This window comes from Podarcis pityusensis (assembly GCF_964106645.2).
Source record: "Podarcis pityusensis genome assembly, chromosome: 9".
In the NCBI taxonomy this organism is placed as follows: Eukaryota; Metazoa; Chordata; class Lepidosauria; order Squamata; family Lacertidae; genus Podarcis; species Podarcis pityusensis.
Genome location: NC_138034.1, coordinates 17,683,248 through 17,703,137, shown reverse-complemented (window position 1 = coordinate 17,703,137; position 19,890 = coordinate 17,683,248). Strand labels below are relative to the sequence as shown.

General features: G+C 45.1%; 1 protein-coding gene across 1 annotated transcript in view; it reads left to right on the top strand.

Annotated features, from left to right (window-relative positions):
* The window catches only part of ATP10D (ATPase phospholipid transporting 10D (putative)), a 65,483-nt gene that overhangs the window by 18,180 nt on the left and 27,413 nt on the right, over positions 1–19,890 (top strand). Inside the window, exons 6-13 of the mRNA XM_081022217.1 lie at positions 182–273; positions 1,483–1,589; positions 2,967–3,098; positions 5,605–5,720; positions 7,700–7,952; positions 12,335–12,549; positions 13,987–14,169; positions 17,542–18,133. Of these exons, the coding sequence (XP_080878343.1) occupies positions 182–273; positions 1,483–1,589; positions 2,967–3,098; positions 5,605–5,720; positions 7,700–7,952; positions 12,335–12,549; positions 13,987–14,169; positions 17,542–18,133 (1,690 nt within the window). The remainder of the gene's footprint in view (positions 1–181; positions 274–1,482; positions 1,590–2,966; positions 3,099–5,604; positions 5,721–7,699; positions 7,953–12,334; positions 12,550–13,986; positions 14,170–17,541; positions 18,134–19,890) is intronic.

The following is a 19,890-nucleotide window of genomic DNA, read 5'->3' as shown; positions in this document are numbered from 1 at the left end:
CTCGTATTAAAGTGAAGAGCAGCAGCTAGCAGTCTCCAGGCCATACCAAGCCACTTTCTGGCTAATGATTATTCTCGTCGCAGAGGTGACTGGGGTGGGAGGCACAAATGGTTATGGGATGTGACTTGACAGCAGATTGCCTTCATGGATGAATTTTTGGGCCTTCACTCCTTCGTCAAAGTGGCTTCCTGGCAAATCTTGTTTGCCAGCTATGCAAGCTCTTGATCCCATGGAAAGCCCTCGGCTTCAGTCAAGGGAGGCTCCCAGCTTGAAGTTGGAAAGCTTATTAGCAACTTTACATTATTAGGCTACATTATCAAAGTATTTGTATCACGGCCTGACACCGTATGCCAATGAATTTGATTTACAGTGGAACCTTGGTTCTCGAACGCCTTGGTACTCAAACATTTTGGCTCCCAAATGCCGAAAACCAGGAAGTAAGTGTTCTGGTTTTGGAACGTTTTTCGGAAGCCGAACATCCGATGCGGTTGTCAGCTATTGTTTCCAGGGCGCCTGCACCAATCGGAAGCCACACCTTGGTTTTCAAATGTTTTAGAAGTCGAACGGACTTCTGGAACGGATTACGTTTGAGAACCAAGGTACCACTGTATTACAATTCAAACACCAATGAGGGATTGCACTGAAAGAGCCCTTGTCAGGCTTTCCTCTCAATCACTAGCCCAAACACACCAAGCCTCCTCACTTGGAGATGTTTTCAATGCAGGCGAGATGCTCTAGGACAGCTTTCACTAACCTGGTGTCTTCCGAATTTGTTGAAAATCAGATATATAATCTAGGCAACAAATGGCTCCTTAAGCCAAGGTTGCAGTCACAAAAGCGGAATGTTTAGTTGCTGTTTTAGGGCAAGACAGTTCTAAAGTCTTGTTTTTCAAATGATGGACTGACTGATTGATTCTCAGTTGAACTTCTGGTTCTAGTTCAGATGGCAGCCTTGAACTAGGTTAACAACTTTGAGAACTGAAAGAAGGAAAGTCACTTGATCCTGGGACAGTCCACATATATTTTGTTGTATCCCGCCCTCTTTATCTTAACGGTCTCTGCTCCTGCTCAGGCTGCACAGAAAAAGCCATTTGGTTCCAGAAATTCATTCCGTGTGTGCGGATAAAATATAGCTGATAGAATTCTACAAGGTGGCGTGTTCGTCGATGAAAACCGTCTAGATCCAATGATCCCCAGATGGTGGCAATGTCCTAGCACCCAGGCATATCCACTTGTTGCAAGTGGTTGAAAGCAAAATATGTCTGGCGTCTGGCTAATTTCAGACACCGGTTGGACTGCAAGTCCCATCAGTCCTAGCTAGTGCAGCCTGACAGCACCAGGTTGTCAAAGACTGCTCTAGGATATATTCTTTTGAATGTCTTGTCCGTGGGTGTTGGCAGTGTTTGCGGAGCCTTTGTGAACACGAGTGCGTCTTGAGTGTCTCTAGGCAAATAACCATCACAGCTGGATTTGTCTTTACAGGGAGCACCCAGATAATGAACGAGTGGGCCTGAGCAAGGACAACTTGCTGATGAGAGGATGCACCATCAGAAATACAACAGTTGTTGTTGGCATTGTGGTGTACGCAGGTCAGTGCCCTGGCTAGATATCGCTGGTTTGCACAGCCTGAGAAATGAAGCTGTTCATTGCCATCCCTGGCAAACACAAAGGGTTGTCCACAACGTTACTCAGAGTAAACCCATTGCCAATTTATGCCAGTGAATTTCAGGGGATTCTACTCCTGTGGAATGCTCTCCCCAGGGAGGTTTGGCCGGTGCCTTCATTACATATCTTTAGGCGCCAGGCAAAAAGTTCCTCTTCATCCAGGCCTTGGGGCTGATTGATATCTGATGCCCTTTTTAAGTGGGAGGGTGGATTATTGGTTTGTCATTGTTCTTATTTTTGCTATGTGTTTCATATTGTAAACCGCTCCGTGATCTACAGATGATGGGTGGGACACAAATTTAATAAAAAATAAGTAATAATAAAAATAATGCTCTAAGGATTTGGTTTGGTGCAGCCTAATACTTTGTGCGATAAAGTCTATTCTAGGGGTGTAACTGTTAAATATAGAGGATTAATCCATTATGATGCCAAGTGAAGGTTGGAAGGGAGGTCCAATAAATAGCAAAGGCTCCTAAAATCAGTGTCTCCTCACATCAATTTCCCCTCCTCCCAGTTCTTCCACAGAATTCTTTATATAAAGATCAATATTTAAAACATTCCTGTTCCCCCCTCCAGTTCAAAATGTCCTGGGCATTTCATAGCCATAAAACAGTTTACAGCAATAAAAAGCACAGTGCTATAATTTTATCATAGTGGGTTAAAAAAACAACAACTGCAAAGTTGTTAATCCTTGGGAAATAAAAAGGATTTTGCCAGGCATGTAACAGACGTTAATGTCTTAGGCTCTAGGCTAGCCTCCCTGGAGAGTGTGTGTGTGTTTGACAACTAGGGCACCATAAACAAAAATGCCCTCTTTCCAAGGAGCTACTGGGAACAGAGCCTGCCCCTATTTGCATAGCATCCAGGTTTTGGTTTTTGTTTTACTTCTTGGTCAAATGGGAGTAGCGATGGGCAACTGGAAAGCCCAAGGAATCAGTCTGGCGCAGATGACACAGTGTGACTGTCTGAAGAAGCAACTTCCTCCCCAGCCCATTATTTAACTCAAACTACTTCCTTAAGCTACCACAGGCCTTCTGCAGCTTTGATTTCTGCCTGCCTGGCTATATGCTGACTCTGCGTAGCTACCATCAGGCGTCCAAGTAGGGAATTTTGGCCCTTGGGATTTCCTCCACCCTTCTCCAGTCCAAGCGGCCATTTGTATCTAGTAAGCATCATGGGCCTCGGTGGCCAAATTTTGCAAAAGTTATAACAATCAGTGTCTATCCTTGGCCCCGGCGGGGTGCAGTTTTAATTGTTTCAGTTTGCATTAAAAGCTCTGACGTGTTTTGTGTTGTCGAAAGGTCACGAAACCAAGGCAATGTTAAACAACACAGGGCTTCGGTACAAGCGAAGTAAGCTAGAGAAGAGCGTAAACAAAGACATCATCTGGTGTGTTCTGCTTCTAGTTGTGATGTGCTCTATAGGGGCCGTGGGTAAGTGAAGAGTTAAGATCCACTCTACAAAATAGGATATTCTCTCTCTATACGTCTGTTTGGGACTCTATGCTTTAAGGGTTTTTCTAATGGAGTTTAGCATTTTTATTTTTATTTTTTGGGTCCCAAGACCTTACGTTGCCTGAGGTGAAAAGCAAAATGGCGTCTCTCCCCACTGGGATTCCATGCACGGAAGTTGACCAGACTGGCAACCGATTCTTATTTCAACACTGCAGATGGGACAATAGGGGTTCAATCTGCATCCTAAGTGTCCTCTATTTGACTCCCGTTTATGGAGAGCTCTATTCTGAAGCGCCGCATTTAGTTGTATGATTTACAGTGGCCGTATCTGTGCCATACATTGGAAGTACAGTGGTACCTCGCAAGACGAATGCCTCACAAGACAGAAAACTCGCTAGACGAAAGGGTTTTTGGTTTTTTGAGTTGCTTCACAAGACGATTTTCCCTATGGGCTTGCTTCGCAAGACGGAAACGTCTTGCAAGTTTGTTTCCTTTTTCTTAAAACCGTTAATACAGTTGCGACTTGACTTCGAGGAGCAACTCATAGCACACGGTGTGGTAGCCTTTTTTGAGGTTTTTGAAGACTTTGGTGATTTTTGAAGCTTTTCCAAAACTTTTCCGACACCGTGCTTCGCAAGACGAAAAAAATCGCAAGACGACAAAACTCGCGGAACGAATTAATTTCGTCTTGCGAGGCACCACTGTAGTCTTTTAACAGTCACGGATTTCCCCCAAAGAATCCTGGGAACTATAGTTTGCTAAAGGTCCTGAGAGTTGTTAGGAGGCCCCTGTTCCCAGCTACAGTTCTCAAGAATGGTTTAACAGCCAGTCTCTCTTCCCAGGGACCTCTAGGAAATCAGCTGTTTGAGGGGAATAAGGGTCTCCTAACAACTCTCATGACAGGGACGCGGGCGGCGCTGTGGGTTAAACCACAGAGCCTGGGACTTGCCGATCACAAGGTCGGCGGTTCAAATCCCCGTGACGGAGTGAGCTCCCGTTTCTCGGTCCCTGCTCCTGCCAACCTAGCAGTTCGAAAGCACACCAGTGCAAGTAGATAAATAGGTACCACTCCGGCGGAAAGGTAAACGGCATTTCTGTGCGCTGCTCTGGTTCGCCAGAAGCAGCTTAGTCATGCTGGCCACATGACCCAGAAGCTGTACGCCGGCTCCCTCGGCCAATAAAGCGAGATGAGCGCCGCAACCCCAGAGTCGGCCAAGACTGGACGTAATGGTCAGGGGTCCCTTTACCTTTAACAACTCTCATATCACCTTTAACAAACTACATTTCCCAGGGTTCTTTGCTGAATGCCTGATTCTGCTTTCAGTGTATAATGCAGATGGGGCTGCTATGAAAGTATCACTGGCTTCATTTGCCATCATAACGTAGAGGCACATGTTTTTCCTGTAGAAGCTCCCAGGTTTGATTCCTGCTATCACCGGTTACAATGATCAGGCATCAGATTATATAAATACAGCTGCAGCTGCTTTGAAATCTTGAATACTTATTTCATTGTTCTGCTGGTGTTTAAATAAAGTGAATAACACAAGCCTTGCATGATTTTTCATCCACATTGTATATATAAAGCGCACGGCTCTGCCCCAAAGAACCCTGGGAACTGTAGTTCATTAAGGGTGCCAGGAACCATAGCTATGTGAAGGGGTAAACTACAATTCCCATGATTCTTTTGGGGGGGGTTTGCTTTAAATGTACAGCATCTGAATGTGTTATAGGTTTCTGAAAGTATAGCAAGTTAATAGTACCATGTGCTCTGAGGCATTTTTGCTCAGAAAAAAAAGTCATGCTGAATCTAGTGAGAGTTTTTTAACCAGGGAGCATGTATAGGATTGGGGGACGCGGGTGGCACTGTGGTCTAAACCACAGAGCCTAGGACTTGCCTATCAGAAGGTTGGCAGTTCGAATCCCCGCGACGGGGTGAGCTCCCGTTGCTCAGTCCATGCTCCTGCCCACCTAGCAGTTTGAAAGCACGTCAAAGTGCAAGTAGATAAATAGGTACCGCACCGGCGGGAAGCTAAATGGCGTTTCCGTGCACTGCTCTGGTTCGCCAGAAGCGGCTTAGTCATGCTGGCCACATGACCCGGAAGCTGTCTGTGAACAAACACCGGCTCCCTCAGCCTATAGAGCAAGATGAGCGCACAATCCCAGAGTTGTCCACGACTGGACCTAACGGTCAGGGGTACCTTTAACTTTACTTTTATGTATAGGATTGCAACCTTCATCAGCTTATTTTTTAGATGATTTTTAAAATATAAAGCCAGGGCAGTTTAGAAGCTGATTGATAACTTTGTTGTCTGCGTTCTCCAACCTGGTGCCCTCCAGATCTGCAGGGCCTGACGAGAGTTGTCCAAAACTTCTGGAGGAGGCACCAGGTTGGGGAAGCCTGTACTACTCTGGTCACTGCCTTGGAACGCAGTGCCATTCATAGTTTTGATTTTGTTAATGGATTCTTTATCTTCTTTTTAAAAAGGTCACGGGTTTTGGCTAGGTGCCCATCCAGACCCACCTCTCTATAGTAGCGGGAAGCAAATTGCTCCAGCAATGGGAGCGTTTTTTATGTTCTGGACAATGATAATTTTATTGCAGGTAAGTTCATGGTTTGGTTGGTGCTGCGTTCTTTAGTACTACTGTTCTAGAAAGCCAAAGTAACTTGAATTTAGTAGGTGTGTTCCAGAGCTGCTTTTTTTTTTTTTTTTTTAAGAATTGTAGAACTGTGGAAGGGATATCGGAGCTTGTCTAGTTCTGCTCAGTGCAGGATCTGTAATGCAAGGTGCAACTTGCCTGACATATGGCCATCCAACCATCTGGACGCCCCCTTGTTTCTCCGCACCCTTCTTAAAATGTGGCGCACTGAACCTAGAGGCAGTACTCTGGATGCAACTGAGGAGTACAGAAATAATAATAATTATAAATAGAACGGAACTACTGCCTCTTGTGATCTGGGCATTGTACTACTGGAAAAGCAGCCAAAAATTGGATTAGTGTTTTTTCAGCACTCATGTTATTCGGGTGGCTCATAGTCAATTTAGGATCAGCTGAGATGCTTAGATCAGGATTAGCCAATGGGCTGCCCTTGGGATGTTGTGGACTACAGCTGCTGTTGGCCATAGGCAGCATGGCCAATGGGCAGGAATGATGGCTGTATCACCTATAAGTTTCATAGTCGACAACATCTGGATGACACCACAATGGTAATCCCTGGCCTAGATCTTTTATACATTCTCGTTGTTCTTTTGTAGCTAAATTCAGGACTTTGCATATACAAAGGTCTCCTCGCTTACGTGTGTTTGACTCCCGCGCGTATACGTGCAGTGCTGGGAAATAATTAAATCAATCTATTTTAACTGCAAAAAAGGGCAAAAACGGCCTGAATAGAGCAGAAAAACCAACTACCAATCCAGGAGCATTTGCACCAACCTTTCAGTCTCATTTTTAATAGTGTTTTTCAAGGTTTCCCAGAGGTTTTGATGATGTTTACAAGCTTTTTAGACGGTGCTCCCCACTGTATGTGATTTCACGTCTACATGTACCACCTGGGAATGTAACCCCCGCATTAGTGGGGAGACACCTACATCATAGTTGGGTAACAGTCTTGAGTTCTTATTTTAATCCTGGTTCTGTCTACTGCCAAGCTGGTTGTCCCAGCTTTGTATCAGCTGCATATTTGATAAACATCTGGCTACAGGATCTGATAAACATCTGTAGGATCTGATTTCTTTCCGCAGGGCCTGTAAGACAGAGTTGTTCCGCCTGGCCTTTGGCTTGGAATCAACTTGATCCCCCCCCCCTTTCCTTTTTCCTTTCTCCTTCTGTGATGGAACTCCTAATTGGGGACTTGCCTGGCTTTTTTCTGGCCCATGTAGGACCAGTCTGGGTAGTTGGCCTTGGTGAAGACTTGACGTTTTCATCCCCAAGAAAGTTTTTGATTTGAGTTTCTACTGCAATGAGGCTGCATTTTAATGTTGCATTTTAATCTTATTTTTAAGTTGCATTTCAATCAATTGTTTTTATATCTGGTGTTAGCCGCCCTGAGCCCGGTCTTGGCTGGGGAGGGCGGGATATAAATAAATTTTTTTATTATTATTCTATTACATCCTTTTCCAAGTCACTTAAAGAACCCTGTGGCACTTCACTTGGGACCTTTATCCAAGTTAATGTAGCTCTATTAACAAGCAGTAGTTGGGTGCAGTTGTTCAACCAGCTGTAAGTTAACCTAACATTAATCTTGGCAAGCCTATGACAGACTTTCTCAAATGATTTGCTGAAATCAAGATACACTATGCCCACGGCCTTCTCACGGTCTGCCAAACCAGTAACTATCGAAACAACAGATGTAGTTGGTCTAGGATGACTTATTTTTGATAACGCCATACTGTCCCTCTTCTGTTGATTTTTAGCAAGAGACACCCTTCCGCTAATCGACTCCAGTCATGAGTCTCATTCCACCGAGTCTCAGTGATCCCTGTCGGATCAACCTTACCCCCTCATATTAGGATTTCGGGTTCATTTTCTGGTGCACTGACCTCGTGAGCAAGCCATACTAAATCCGCTTCTTGCCTTGACAGGTTTTGATCCCGATTTCTCTTTATGTCTCCATTGAATTTGTCAAATTGGGGCAAATCTATTTCATCCGGAATGATCTTGATTTGTACCATGAACCGACGGACACCGGGATCCGGTGTGGATCGCTGAATATTGCCGAAGACCTTGGGCAGATTGAGTACGTTTTCTCTGATAAGACCGGAACCCTCACTGAGAACAAAATGGTTTTCCGAAGATGCAGCATTGCAGGGATGGAATATGGTCATGAAGAGAACGGTAAGGCTGAGGGAGAAAGCTGCTTTTGTGCCAGGACTGCAGTCTTGGGCGTCAATCCTAAACACACTTGGCTTACACCTAAGTGCAAAAGATTGCACTTTGCTAAGGCTGCAATTCTACAAGTACCGTAGATTCCGGCGTATAAGACAGCTTTTTCACCCCGGAAAAGAGGTTAAAAAGTCGGGGGTCGTCTTATACGCTGGGTATGGCTTTCTCCCGGCACAGAGCCCGCCCACTGCTGCTGCCCAGCGTACAAGACTGGGCTTATAAGACAAACCCCCAAATTGGCAGCTGCCAATCTGGGGGGGTCGTCTAATACGCCCAGTCGCATAATATGCCAGAATCTACGGTAGTCTTGGAAGGAAACCCCCCAGTGGGCTATACTTCTGAGCTGTTTCTTTCCTAAACTAACAGTCTAGGAAACTGCATTCCTTAACATTCTTACTTGGAAGGAAATAATTCTGCAAGCAGTGTTACTAACCTCTTGAGTAAAGGAGGCTAAAGTTTAGGCTGTTGACCCCTAGTTCTGCATGTGTGTGTACATGATTGCCAAGGACAGAGGAAGGGAGGTGCGGTGGGGACAGGCCGCCCCAGGTGTCACCACTGAGGGGGGGTGACAAAATGCTGGACGGCACTCACAGCAGGGCCTGCAGCGCGCTCGGGCCACGCATTGCTCCTGGGAGTGACGCGATGGCTTGGGCGCCCGCAGGCTCCGCGCTGCCCCAGGTGATCCGCCCACCAACTCCCCCTCAGTTGTAGGGCGGCTGAGTGGGAGGAGGCAGGGAGACTCCTTGGAGGACCCACAGGGCGTCCTGCCCCGGCTCGCCCCACCCCCATGAGCGGCTGGCCCTGCCTCTGGGCACAGGGCATGCACGCTACCCGAGGCGCCCGATTGGCTTGCTCCGCCGCTGATGATTGCACTGCCTCTAGTCTGAATCGAAGGACCCACGCTACTGGTTTCTTGTGTCCAGTGGGACTTTTGAAAGTGCCCCCCTGGGAATAACAGAAGCCGTTTGCCGTGTCCCATAGATCAAGCATGCTGTTGTTGCAGGTGTAGGGGTGGTTAAAAATCACATTGGGCGTATGCAATGCTTTGGAAGTGCCTAAAGCAGCTCTTGGCTTTCTGTCCTATACAATTAAACAGTATCAACTGTCTCGTTGTTGTTGTTGTTGTTGTTGTTGTTGTTGTTCCCCACCCCTCTGGCTGGGTTGCCGCAGCCATTCTGGGCGGCTTCCCACACATATACGGTATTGGCCCGAATATAAGCCACACCCAAATAGAAGCTGCACCTTTAAAATTCAAGGGGGTAAAAGAAAAAAAAGACAATACCTCGGGTTGAAGTAGCTTCGGGATGAGTATTTTCGGGTTGCACTCCGTGGTGACCTGGAAGTAACAGAGCGTGTTACTTCCGGGTTTTGCTACATGCGCAGACACTCAAAATGACGTCACGCGCATTCATGGAAGCGGAGACTCACGACCCACAGACACGGGTTGCGTTCGCTTCAGGATGCGAACGGGACTCTGGAACAGATCCCATTCGCATCCAGAGGTACCAATGTACTCGAATATAAGCCGCCCCCTTAAAAATCCGCAGGCACTCACACCCATTCCATTTTACTATATGTCTGTTTCAGCAGCAATATCGTAAAAGCCCATTTTAGTAAGGTCACGAATTTAAGCCGCACTTTAACTTTTCATGGTCGGAATTGGGGGGGGGGGTGAGACTTATATTCAAGCCAATACGGTAAAAACATAATAAAACATCAAACATTAAAAACTACCTGATCCAGGGCTGCCTTCAGGTGTCTTCTAAAAGTTGTGTAGTTCTTTATCTGATGGGAGGGCATTCCACAGGGAGGGTGCCACTGCCAAGAAGGCCCTCTGCCTGGTACCCTGTAACTTCACTTCTTGCTGTGGGGGAACTGCCAGAAGGTATTCGGAGCTGGACCTCAGTGGTATTCAGGCTGAACGATGGGGATTTAGATGCTCCTTCAGGTATACTGGACCGAGGCCGTTTAGGGCTTTAATGGTCAGCGCCAACACTTTGAATTGTGCTCAGAAACGTATTGGGAGCCAGTGACGAGCATCTTATTATAGTCCCTGTGGCATCTCTTTAGTAGTCCACTTTTTGGTCCACCTTTTCATGTTCTGTGCTCATTACTTGTAGTCTGTATAAAAGGATGCGCTAGAAAGCGACAGGTATTGTTGGGCCTGTAAACACAAAATTCTTAAAAATATGGAGTATGCCATTTATCCCGTGCAGGCTCACACTGCTTTGCCGTGGGGCCCTGTGCATGCTAAGGAAATTCATAAAACCTTGATTAGGATGGAACCATAGAAATGAAACTATTACTTAAAGGGAAGTAATAGTGCCACTGTATTCTGCTCTGGTCAGACCTCACCTGGAGTACTGTGTCCAGTTCTGGGCACCACAGTTCAAGAAGGACACTGACAAACTGGAACGTGTCCAGAGGAGGGCAACCAAAATGGTCCCAAGGCCTGGAAACGATGCCTTATGAGGAACGGCTAAGGGAGCTGGGCATGTTTAGCCTGGAGAAGAGGAGGTTAAGGGGTGATATGATAGCCATGTTCAAATATATAAAAGGATGTCACATAGAGGAGGGAGAAAGGTTGTTTTCTGCTGCTCCAGAGAAGCGGACACGGAGCAATGGATCCAAACTACAAGAAAGAAGATTCCACCTAAACATTAGGAAGAACTTCCTGACAGTCAGAGCTGTTCGACAGTGGAATTTGCTGCCAAGGAGTGTGGTGGAGTCTCCTTCTTTGGAGGTCTTTAAGCAGAGGCTTGACAACCATATGTCAGGAGTGCCCTGATGGTGTTTCCTGCTTGGCAGGGGGTTGGACTCGATGGCCCTTGTGGTCTCTTCCAACTCTATGATTCTATGATTCTATGAAACTGTAAACATGCATATTGCAGGTTTTCATCCATTCAGTCATATATATACATATTTATCAGTAAGGCTCGTATTGGGTAAATTAAGCTGTGCTCGTTCATGTACTAGATGTACTTTATAAATCAGTCTAGCTCTGCGGTGATCATTGAAGAAGTTTGCCCTTTCAAGCAGCAAGGCCTAAATCTGCATGAAATCACAAACCAAATCCATGACAACGGAGGATGACTCACTGCGCAGTCCCCATGTAAACTGGCCGGTGTATCTGAGGCCGTTCATTTAGGAAGACGGCGATGCCCTCCAGTGGCTGCATTGGGAAATTGGTTGAAATCAAACAAGCAAATGCCAGAAATATAACTCTGGAAAGCTTTGTGTGCAAGTTTCAGTAATACTGCTAGGATATGCATGCAGCAAAAGATGGCATTGTTGAAGATTCAAGCACATATCATATAAATACTATCAGTGCTTTTTTTCTGGAGAAAAAGGTGGGGGAACTCACTATGAAGTTTGTTTGTTTGTTTGTTTGTTTACCCATGTACAGTGCCTTCCCACCCCACCCTGGGCAGTGGCTAAATGTAAGATATGATTAATAAACTCAAGCAGACAATGATCTGGATTAGAAATGGCCACAACTGTATTGATTACAGATATAAGTGGATTTTGTGTTTTTATATATGTTGGAAGCTGCCCAGAGTGGTAGTTCCTGCTAAAAAACCCAACCCCTGAATATTATAATCACATCAGAATATTTCTGACCGCTATTAAAGAAAGAAATAGAGATGGGAAGTCACTGTTTTTGTTGTTTTGCAGCTCTTCGTAATTCTGTAACTTGGTAAATAGAAGAGGATCCTTGGTTGTAGATCTGAGTTTTGACTCCCCCCCCCCCATGTCAAATGCCAAATACAGTCGTACCTTGGTTCTTGAACGGAATCCATTCCAGAAGTCTGTTCGACTTCCAGAAACGTTCAAAAACCAAGGCACGGCTTCCAATTGGCTGCAGAAGCTTCCTGCACTCAAGCCGAAGCCGCATTGGGCTTCCAAAAAACGTTCGAAAACCAGAACACTCACTTTTGGGTTTGCGGTGTTCGCGAGCCAAAATGTTCAAGAAATAAGCTGTTCAAAAACCAAGGTACGACTGTACAATTCATGGGAGGAAGTCCACTAGGACAAGGAATTCCTTGCTTTTGCTTTCACTGTTGACTTGGGACTGCTAAAATGGAGGTCCAGTTGAGTATCTCGAAGGTCATAATACAAAGACCAGCGGCAAGTGGCGTGCGGCACATAGCTGCTGCTCATAATGGCTGTATTTGTTTATTTCGTACCACCTGAGGCTCCATGATGCAGGAAAGGTGGGGGCAGAACTAATAAATACATTGAATTCCTTGGGTTGAGAATATGGGACCAGTCATAGATTCACTATTTTACTTTAAAGAATCGTGTGGGTGATCTCTTTCTCTCTGTCTGTCTAGCTAAGAGGCTAGAATCATACCTAGATTATGATGATGAAGAAGATGAAGAAGGAATACGCACTTCATATTCCTCTTTGAAGCGTCCGTCAAGGTTTTCCACCTGCAAATCGGGTTATTTCCAGAGTACAAAGTCTTTGAGCCGCTTGTTTAGCTCCACCTCCGCCTTGAGAACTAGTATATCGCGCACGACACAAATGGCCTTCAGCAGCCCAATTGTAAGTGTGTTCCTTGAGCCTATGCGGGACTTGTGTGTGGGCTTCTGGCTGACCTGTTCATACATATCTATGCAGGGACATGAGTGGTGCTGTGGTCTAAACCAATGAACCTCTGGGAAAGGGGTCAGCAACCTTTTTCAACCGCGGGCCAGTCCATGTGGTGGGCCGGACTATATTTGGGGGGGGGAATGAATGAATTCCTATGCCCCACAAATAACCCAGAGATGCATTTTTAATAAAAGCACACATTCTACTCATGTAAAAACACCAGGCAGGCCCCACAAATAACCCAGAGATGCATTTTAAATAAAAGGAAACATTTTATTCATGTAAAAACATGCTGATTCCCGGACCGTCCGCAGGCCGGATTTAGAAGGCGATTGGGCCGCATCCGGCCCACAGGCCTTAGGTTGCCTACCCCTGCTCTGGGGCTTGCCAGTCAGAAGGCTGGCAGTTCGAATCCCCATGACGGGATGAGCTCCTGTTGCTCTGGCCCAGCTCCTGCCAGCTGAGGAGTTCGAAAGCACACCAGTGCAAGTAGATAAATAAATACCGCTGCGGTGGGAAGGTAAATGGCGTTTCCGTGTGCTCTGGTTTCTGCCGCGGTGTCCCATTGCGCCAGAAGCGGTTTAGTCCTGCTGGTCACATGACCCGGAAAGCTGTCTGTGATCAAACACCGGCGCTCTCGGCCTGAAAGCAAGATGAGCACCACAACCACATAGTTGCCTTTGACTGGACTTAACCATCCAGGGGTCCTTTACATATCTATGCAGTTCTCACAATCCCAAAGTAACCTGGCAGTGGCTGTTTCACAAGACTCTTCTAAGCAATCCATCTGCAGCAAGGGATAATTTTTTTGCAGGAAGAACTTTGAGCCTTTCAGCCTCGGTCTCCAATGGCATGCAGTTACATTGGAATGTTCATTATATTTATCACTCCTTGCTGTGTTTTAATGATTGATCAGTGGTTTTCTGATGACTTTTAAATGTCATAATGCTCATTTGATGAAACGTAGTTATTTGTCGGATTGCCTTGTTACGTTTTGAAACAATTTAGTACTTGATTGCTGTTGTAGCGCTGTACGGATTTGCATTTTTGTTGTTGTTGCGAGATGCTGGAGAACTAGCCTGCGCACTTGAGTTATAAATGAATAAAATTTCTGAAAAGCTGAGTCTTCCAGGAGCGTGGGCTCATTCCACCTTTGGGGAAGGCGAAGATACCGTATTTTTTGCACCATAACACTCAACTTCTTTCCTCCTAAAAAGTAAGGGGAAATGTCTGTGCGTGTTATGGAGGGAATGCCTACGGGTGGCATGCCTACGGATTTTCCTCCTCTAAAAACTACGTGCGTGTTATGGTCGGGTGCGTGTTATAGAGCGAAAAATACAGTAATTTCGACAAGAACCTTACCGTCCTTGTTTTTGCTTGACCAACAAGGAGACTGATGTTGTGCCAGATGAACTCCTTGAAAGGAAGTTGAGGAGGATCACTTTCAAATCCTATACAATATCTGAGACGGTAGGGCTAACCCCAGAGATAGTGTACATCGCCGAATTCTTCATCGCTCTGTCGATTTGCAACACTGTCGTTGTTTCAACGCCTGATCAACCACAGCGAAAGGTAAGGCAGGGGAGAAACTAGAGATGCTGCTGGTGCTTATATATGTGTGTGTGTATAATGTGTGTGTAGCAATTATTATTATTATTTATTATTTATACCCCGCCCATCTGGCTGGGTTTCCCCAGCCGCTCTGGGCGGCTCCCAACAAATATTAAAAACACGATAAAAGATCAAACATTAAAAACTTCCCTAAACAGGGCTGCTTTCAGGTGTCTTCCAAAAGTCATATAGTTGTTTATTTCCTTGACATCTGATGAGAGGGCGTTCCACAGGGCGGGCGCCACTACCGAGAAGGCCCTCTGCCTGGGCGGCCACTCTCAGTCACCAGTCTTGCTGCCACAATCTGGATTAGTTGTAGTTTCCGGGTCATCTACAAAGGTAGCCCCACGTAGAGTGCATTTCAGTAGTCCAAGCGGGAAATAACTAGAGCATGCATCACTCTGGCGAGACAGTCTGTGGGCAGGTAGGGTCTCAGCCTGCGCTCCAGATGGAGCTGGCAGCCAGCTGCCTGCTCACAGATATGCTCTGCAGCACACCGCAGCCTGGCTATTGAATAGTAATAACTCTGTTTAGTGCCTTGCAGCCTTGGTTACACTGAGGGGAGACGAGCCGTCATTTATAAATGATGACCGTTGGCTTCTCATGTTTCCTTAGGGCAGGGATGGGGAACCTGTGGCCCTCCAGATGTTGCCTGAATCCAGCTCCCATCTTCCCTCACCATGCTGACCGGGACTGATGGGAGTTGAAATCCACCAGCGTCTCGAGAGTCGCAGACTGAGCACCTCTGGCTTTAAGAAAAGAAAACACTGTTTTGGTGGTGCCTTGTGGTCCGGTGAATTTATGCATAGTGTGCAGATGTCAGGGGCTGGACTGAGGAGGAACGGTGGAGACCGCCCCTCCCTTCTCCTGAACCTTTCCGAGAACAGGAGAACAGTATAGATTTAGAACAGTGATTTGCAGAAGGGCACAGTTCAGAGGCTGCAGAGGGGAGAAGCTGGGAGAGGAATAGCAGGAAGAAGAAGAAGCACCAGGGGAGAGACAGCTGACAGACTCGGTGTCTCTGGAAAGCATTCCAGACCCCAGCCCACCCCCTCCCAGGACCCGGCAGGCGTTGAGAGTAGGAGAACAGAAAGCTCAGAAGCAGAAAGCACAGATCAGCCAATGTAGGGATGATGTATAATAGGAGAGATGAAGAGGGGTGGGACTTTACTTGGAGCAACATCATTATCCACCAGAGATGGCATTTCTGTCTGTCTCTCTGTGAATATTGAATAAAAGGCTTGGTAAGAACTCTTCAGGGGATGCGGGTGGCGCTGTGGGTTAAACCACAGCACCTAGGGCTTGCCGATCAGAAGGTCGGCGGTTCGAATCCCCGCTATGGGGTAAGCTCCCGTTGCTCAGTCCCTACTCCTGCCAACCTAGCAGTTCAAAAGCACATCAAAGTGCAAGTAGATAAATAGGTACTGCTCCGGTGGGAAGGTAAACGGCGTTTCCGTGCGCTGCTCTGGTTCGCCAGAAGCGGCTTATCATGCTGGCCACATGACCCGGAAGCTGTACGCCGGCTCCCTTGGCCAATAAAGCGAGATGAGCACCGCAACCCCAGAGTCAGTCACGACTGGACGTAATGGTCAGGGGTCCCTTTACCTTTACCTTTAAGAACTCTTCTTGTTTATCTGATTCTTGGCTGCCCACCATGGAGGGATCCGATTCCCTGGAACCTGACAACAGCTAGTAAAAATTAGACGAGAACCAATGTGGATCTTTTTTTAATATATAGAGCAGTGGTTCTCAAAGTGGGTGATACCCAGTTGTAGGACGTAGGTAGAAATATAGATACATAAAAGAATGCAAATTTGTCACTGGATATTTCTGTTTGTCCGCTTTAAGAAGGTAGATTTCCAGGGGTGTGCTGAGTAATTATTATTTTTTTCTGAAAAGGGGGCCAAATAAGTTTGGGAACCTCTGATATAGAGTGACTTTTTTATACTGGACCGGGTAAGTCTGAATAATAGGCTGCTGAGGCTTTTAAAAGGCCACAGAAACCTCCTCTGCTGTTGCAAAGAGTCGCTGTGCTGATTTTGTGTCTGTTTCAGACTATTTAGACACTAAATAGTCACTGTTTATACTTTTTTACATTTCAGCTCCCCTCAGCTCACTGCTTTCAATTCTGCCCTCTCCTATACTGTAGGTGGCAATGTGTAAAGCCAAAATTGCGTTTACTCAAAACAACCCCCTGGAATTGCTCACACAAAAGCTATCTTACCTTCTTAGAGCCAGTGCGAGATCTCGTGAGGCCCTCCGAAATCTCGTGAGAGCCTCCCACAGCCCGGCAAGCAAGGCAAGGAGCTTTTAAGCTCTCTGCCTTTTGTGCATTTAATTTGTGGGATTTCAACCAGACTCTGGCTGCCAAGAGCGTAAAGTTGAAATTCCACAAGTTAAATTCACGCAAATTGCGATCCGATTTCTTCTGCAACTGAAGGTCACACTTTGTGCATTTGACGAAGTGGACTTTAGTCCACAAAAGCTTATGTCATAAGTCATTTAGTCTTTTTAGTGCCACAAGTCATTTTTATAAAATAAAGTCTTAAGTTACATAAAGTAAAAATGCTTGTATTCAGCCCTCGTCTCTCCTGTTCATTCTTTTCCTCTGTTCTTCCTCTCTGCTTTCAGACTTATAGGTATAGATATATAGATATAGATAAATTTATTATATATCTAAATATATATAAATTTTTTTCTACTGCTTTCAGACTTTAAACTGTAAGAGCCATAGGGCTGTCAGTTGTCTCAGAAACTTTAGGATCTTTCTCCTCAGGGAGTCTTAAGCTTTTTATTATTAATTATTATTATTATTATTTAAATAATACCGCAAAAGCAGAGCATCAACAGAAAAGAAAAAATGAAATTGTAAAAAAACCAGTTCAAAAACATTGAAAACAAATATACTTATTGTATAGTACTCCCCACACCCACCCGCAACTCCCCTCTGCCACAATTCGACTTCTTTAAATCTCTAGCTTCACATTTATCCTTGCATTCTCCAAATGTATCGTTATTTGTACTTTGTACTTCTTTTATCTCTTTTCTTCTCCCATTCATACATATACTTTACATTTTTATTCTAAGCATATTGGCATATCTTTCTTAGAACAATACTTTAACATATAGGAGTCTTAAACTTTTATTTCTTTTCTAAGGGAGCTTAGGATCTGGTTTCAACATGTTAAAAGGTGTTGGCTGTAATACAGAGGCTTTGCTTGTCTGTTTTGTGTACAGGTCTTTGGATTGTATCCTTTATGGCTGCTTATGTTGTTGTTATTATTATTATTATTATTATTATTATTATTATTATTATTATTCCTGTTTTTACAGAGGCGATGGACTCCCAAAAACCGAGTTCCCACTTCACACTTTATGGACCTGAAGCAAATTTTCCATAAGTTATCTGCCCGAAAAATAAGCCCCACCTCTGCTCGAAGCTCAGGTATAACCGAATCAGAGTCTGAAAGCTTGCGTTCACAGAAGCTGTCCATTTTCCGTGTGAAGTTTCCATCATCTCTTTCGAATCAAAGCTCTTCGTCCGGAAGCCCAACCAGCTCCATACTTTCAGGGCACGACCAAACAGAGACCTCGAGTAGATCAAAAGAATTGGCACCCGGAACCGGGGCTGGGTCATCTCCTGAAGGCGATCTGTTCTATGAAGCAGAAAGCCCTGACGAAGCAGCCTTGGTTTACGCTGCCAGGGCTTACCAATGCCGTTTGCAGTCCAGGAGTCCTGAGCTGGTGACGGTACACTTGGAACCTTTGGGACTGTTAACGTTTCAGCTGCTGCACATCTTGCCTTTTGATTCCGTCCGCAAACGGATGTCCATTGTGGTGAGGCACCCCATTTTGAACCACATCGTCGTCTACACCAAAGGAGCAGACTCTGTCATGATGGATTTGCTGGAGAAAGACCCAACAGGTATTTCTGAGAGCCAGTGTGGTGTAGTGGTTAAGAGCGGTAGACTCGTAATGTGGTGAACTGGGTTCGCTTCCCTGCTCCTCCACATGCAGCTGCTGGGTGACCTTGGGCCAGTCACACTTCTCTGAAGTCTCTCAGCCCCACTCACCTCACAGAGTGTTTGTTGTGGGGGAGGAAGGGAAAGGAGAATGTTAGCCGCTTTGAGACTCCTGAAGGGGAGTGAAAGGCGGGATATCAAATCCAAAACAGGTATGGGGGACGCTCTAGTCAGCTTTCTAATAAACACTGGCAAACACAGAAGCCTTTAACCTCCAATTCAGACATTTCATAAACCTCAAGAGTCTGTACGTAATCTGAGAAATAGCCAATGGAGTGTTGTGTCAATCCCATCTAGAGGCTGCCAGTCCATGGACAACAGTGGCCAGGCTATCTCAATCCAGGAATGCCCTTAATGGTCTTACAAACTAAGGGTTGTAAAAGGCACTCCTAACAACTGAGGTCACTTGGGCCTCTAGCCATGGTGTATTCTGATAGAGATATTGTACCCTAGTGAACAGTCGTGCCACTACATTTTACATGAGCTGCTGCCTTACTGTAGGAAAACCACGTTCATGATCAAGGTATCTCCACCGCCAGGCAAAAGACCTGCCCAATGCAAGGGCCAGTAATATCCAAGGCAACACAATGACATCAACATAAACTCTTTATATAGTCTATACGGAACATTGAGCGATATGAGAAACCAAACAGAAAACATAGAACCAAATAAACATAAGTCTTATAAGTCTCTGAAATGCCAGGGCCAGTCAGTCAAGTTTATTTACCGTTGGTCACCACAAAAATGCAAACAATATTTTGGTACATTTTAGCATAACTAGGCCCCAGGGCACTGGACTCCATAGATTGCACAAGTAGCACCTGTCAAAAAAATTTCCCTATTATATCTCAGGATCTCTTTTTTTTTTTTTTAAAAGCAATTTATTAGGTTTTACAATAAAAATAAACATAATAAGCAATATAACATTGATCTTAACATATTTTCACATTTTCTTTGGACTTCCTCACATCTCCCGCTCCCACCTTCATCGTTGTAACATTTGGTCAGCAATTTATCATCTTATTTAAATTCTTATATCCCTTCTATATTTCATAATCTTATAATTCTCAGAAGGAGCTAAATTTCACAATCTTACTTATTTTCTTAAAAACTTCTAAATTTAGTGGTGCTCAGTTATTTTGATCTAGCATCTTATTTAGCATTCACTCAGATTACAATACTTTTGTAAATAGTTCTTAAATTTCTTCCAGTCCTCCTCAATCCTCTCTTCTCCCAGGTCACGGATTCTGCCGGTCATTTCAGCCAGTTCCATGTAGTCTATCAGTTGCATCTGCCATTCTTCCAGTGTGGGTAGATCTTGAGTTTTCCAATGTTTTGCAAGAAGTATCCTTGCTGCTGTTGTTGCGTACATAAAAAATGTCTGGTCCTTCTTTGCCACCCCTTGGCCGACAATACCCAAAAGGAAAGCCTCTGGTTTCTTAGTGAAGGTATATTTAAATACCTTTTTCAGTTCATTATAAATCATTTCCCAGAACGCCTTCACTTTAGGGCAAGTCCACCAGAGGTGGAAGAACGTTCCCTCGCACTCTTTGCATTTCCAACACTTATTATCAGACAGGTGGTAAATTTTGGCAAGTTTGACTGGGGTCATATACCATCTATAAATCATTTTCATTACATTTTCTTTCAGAGCGTTACA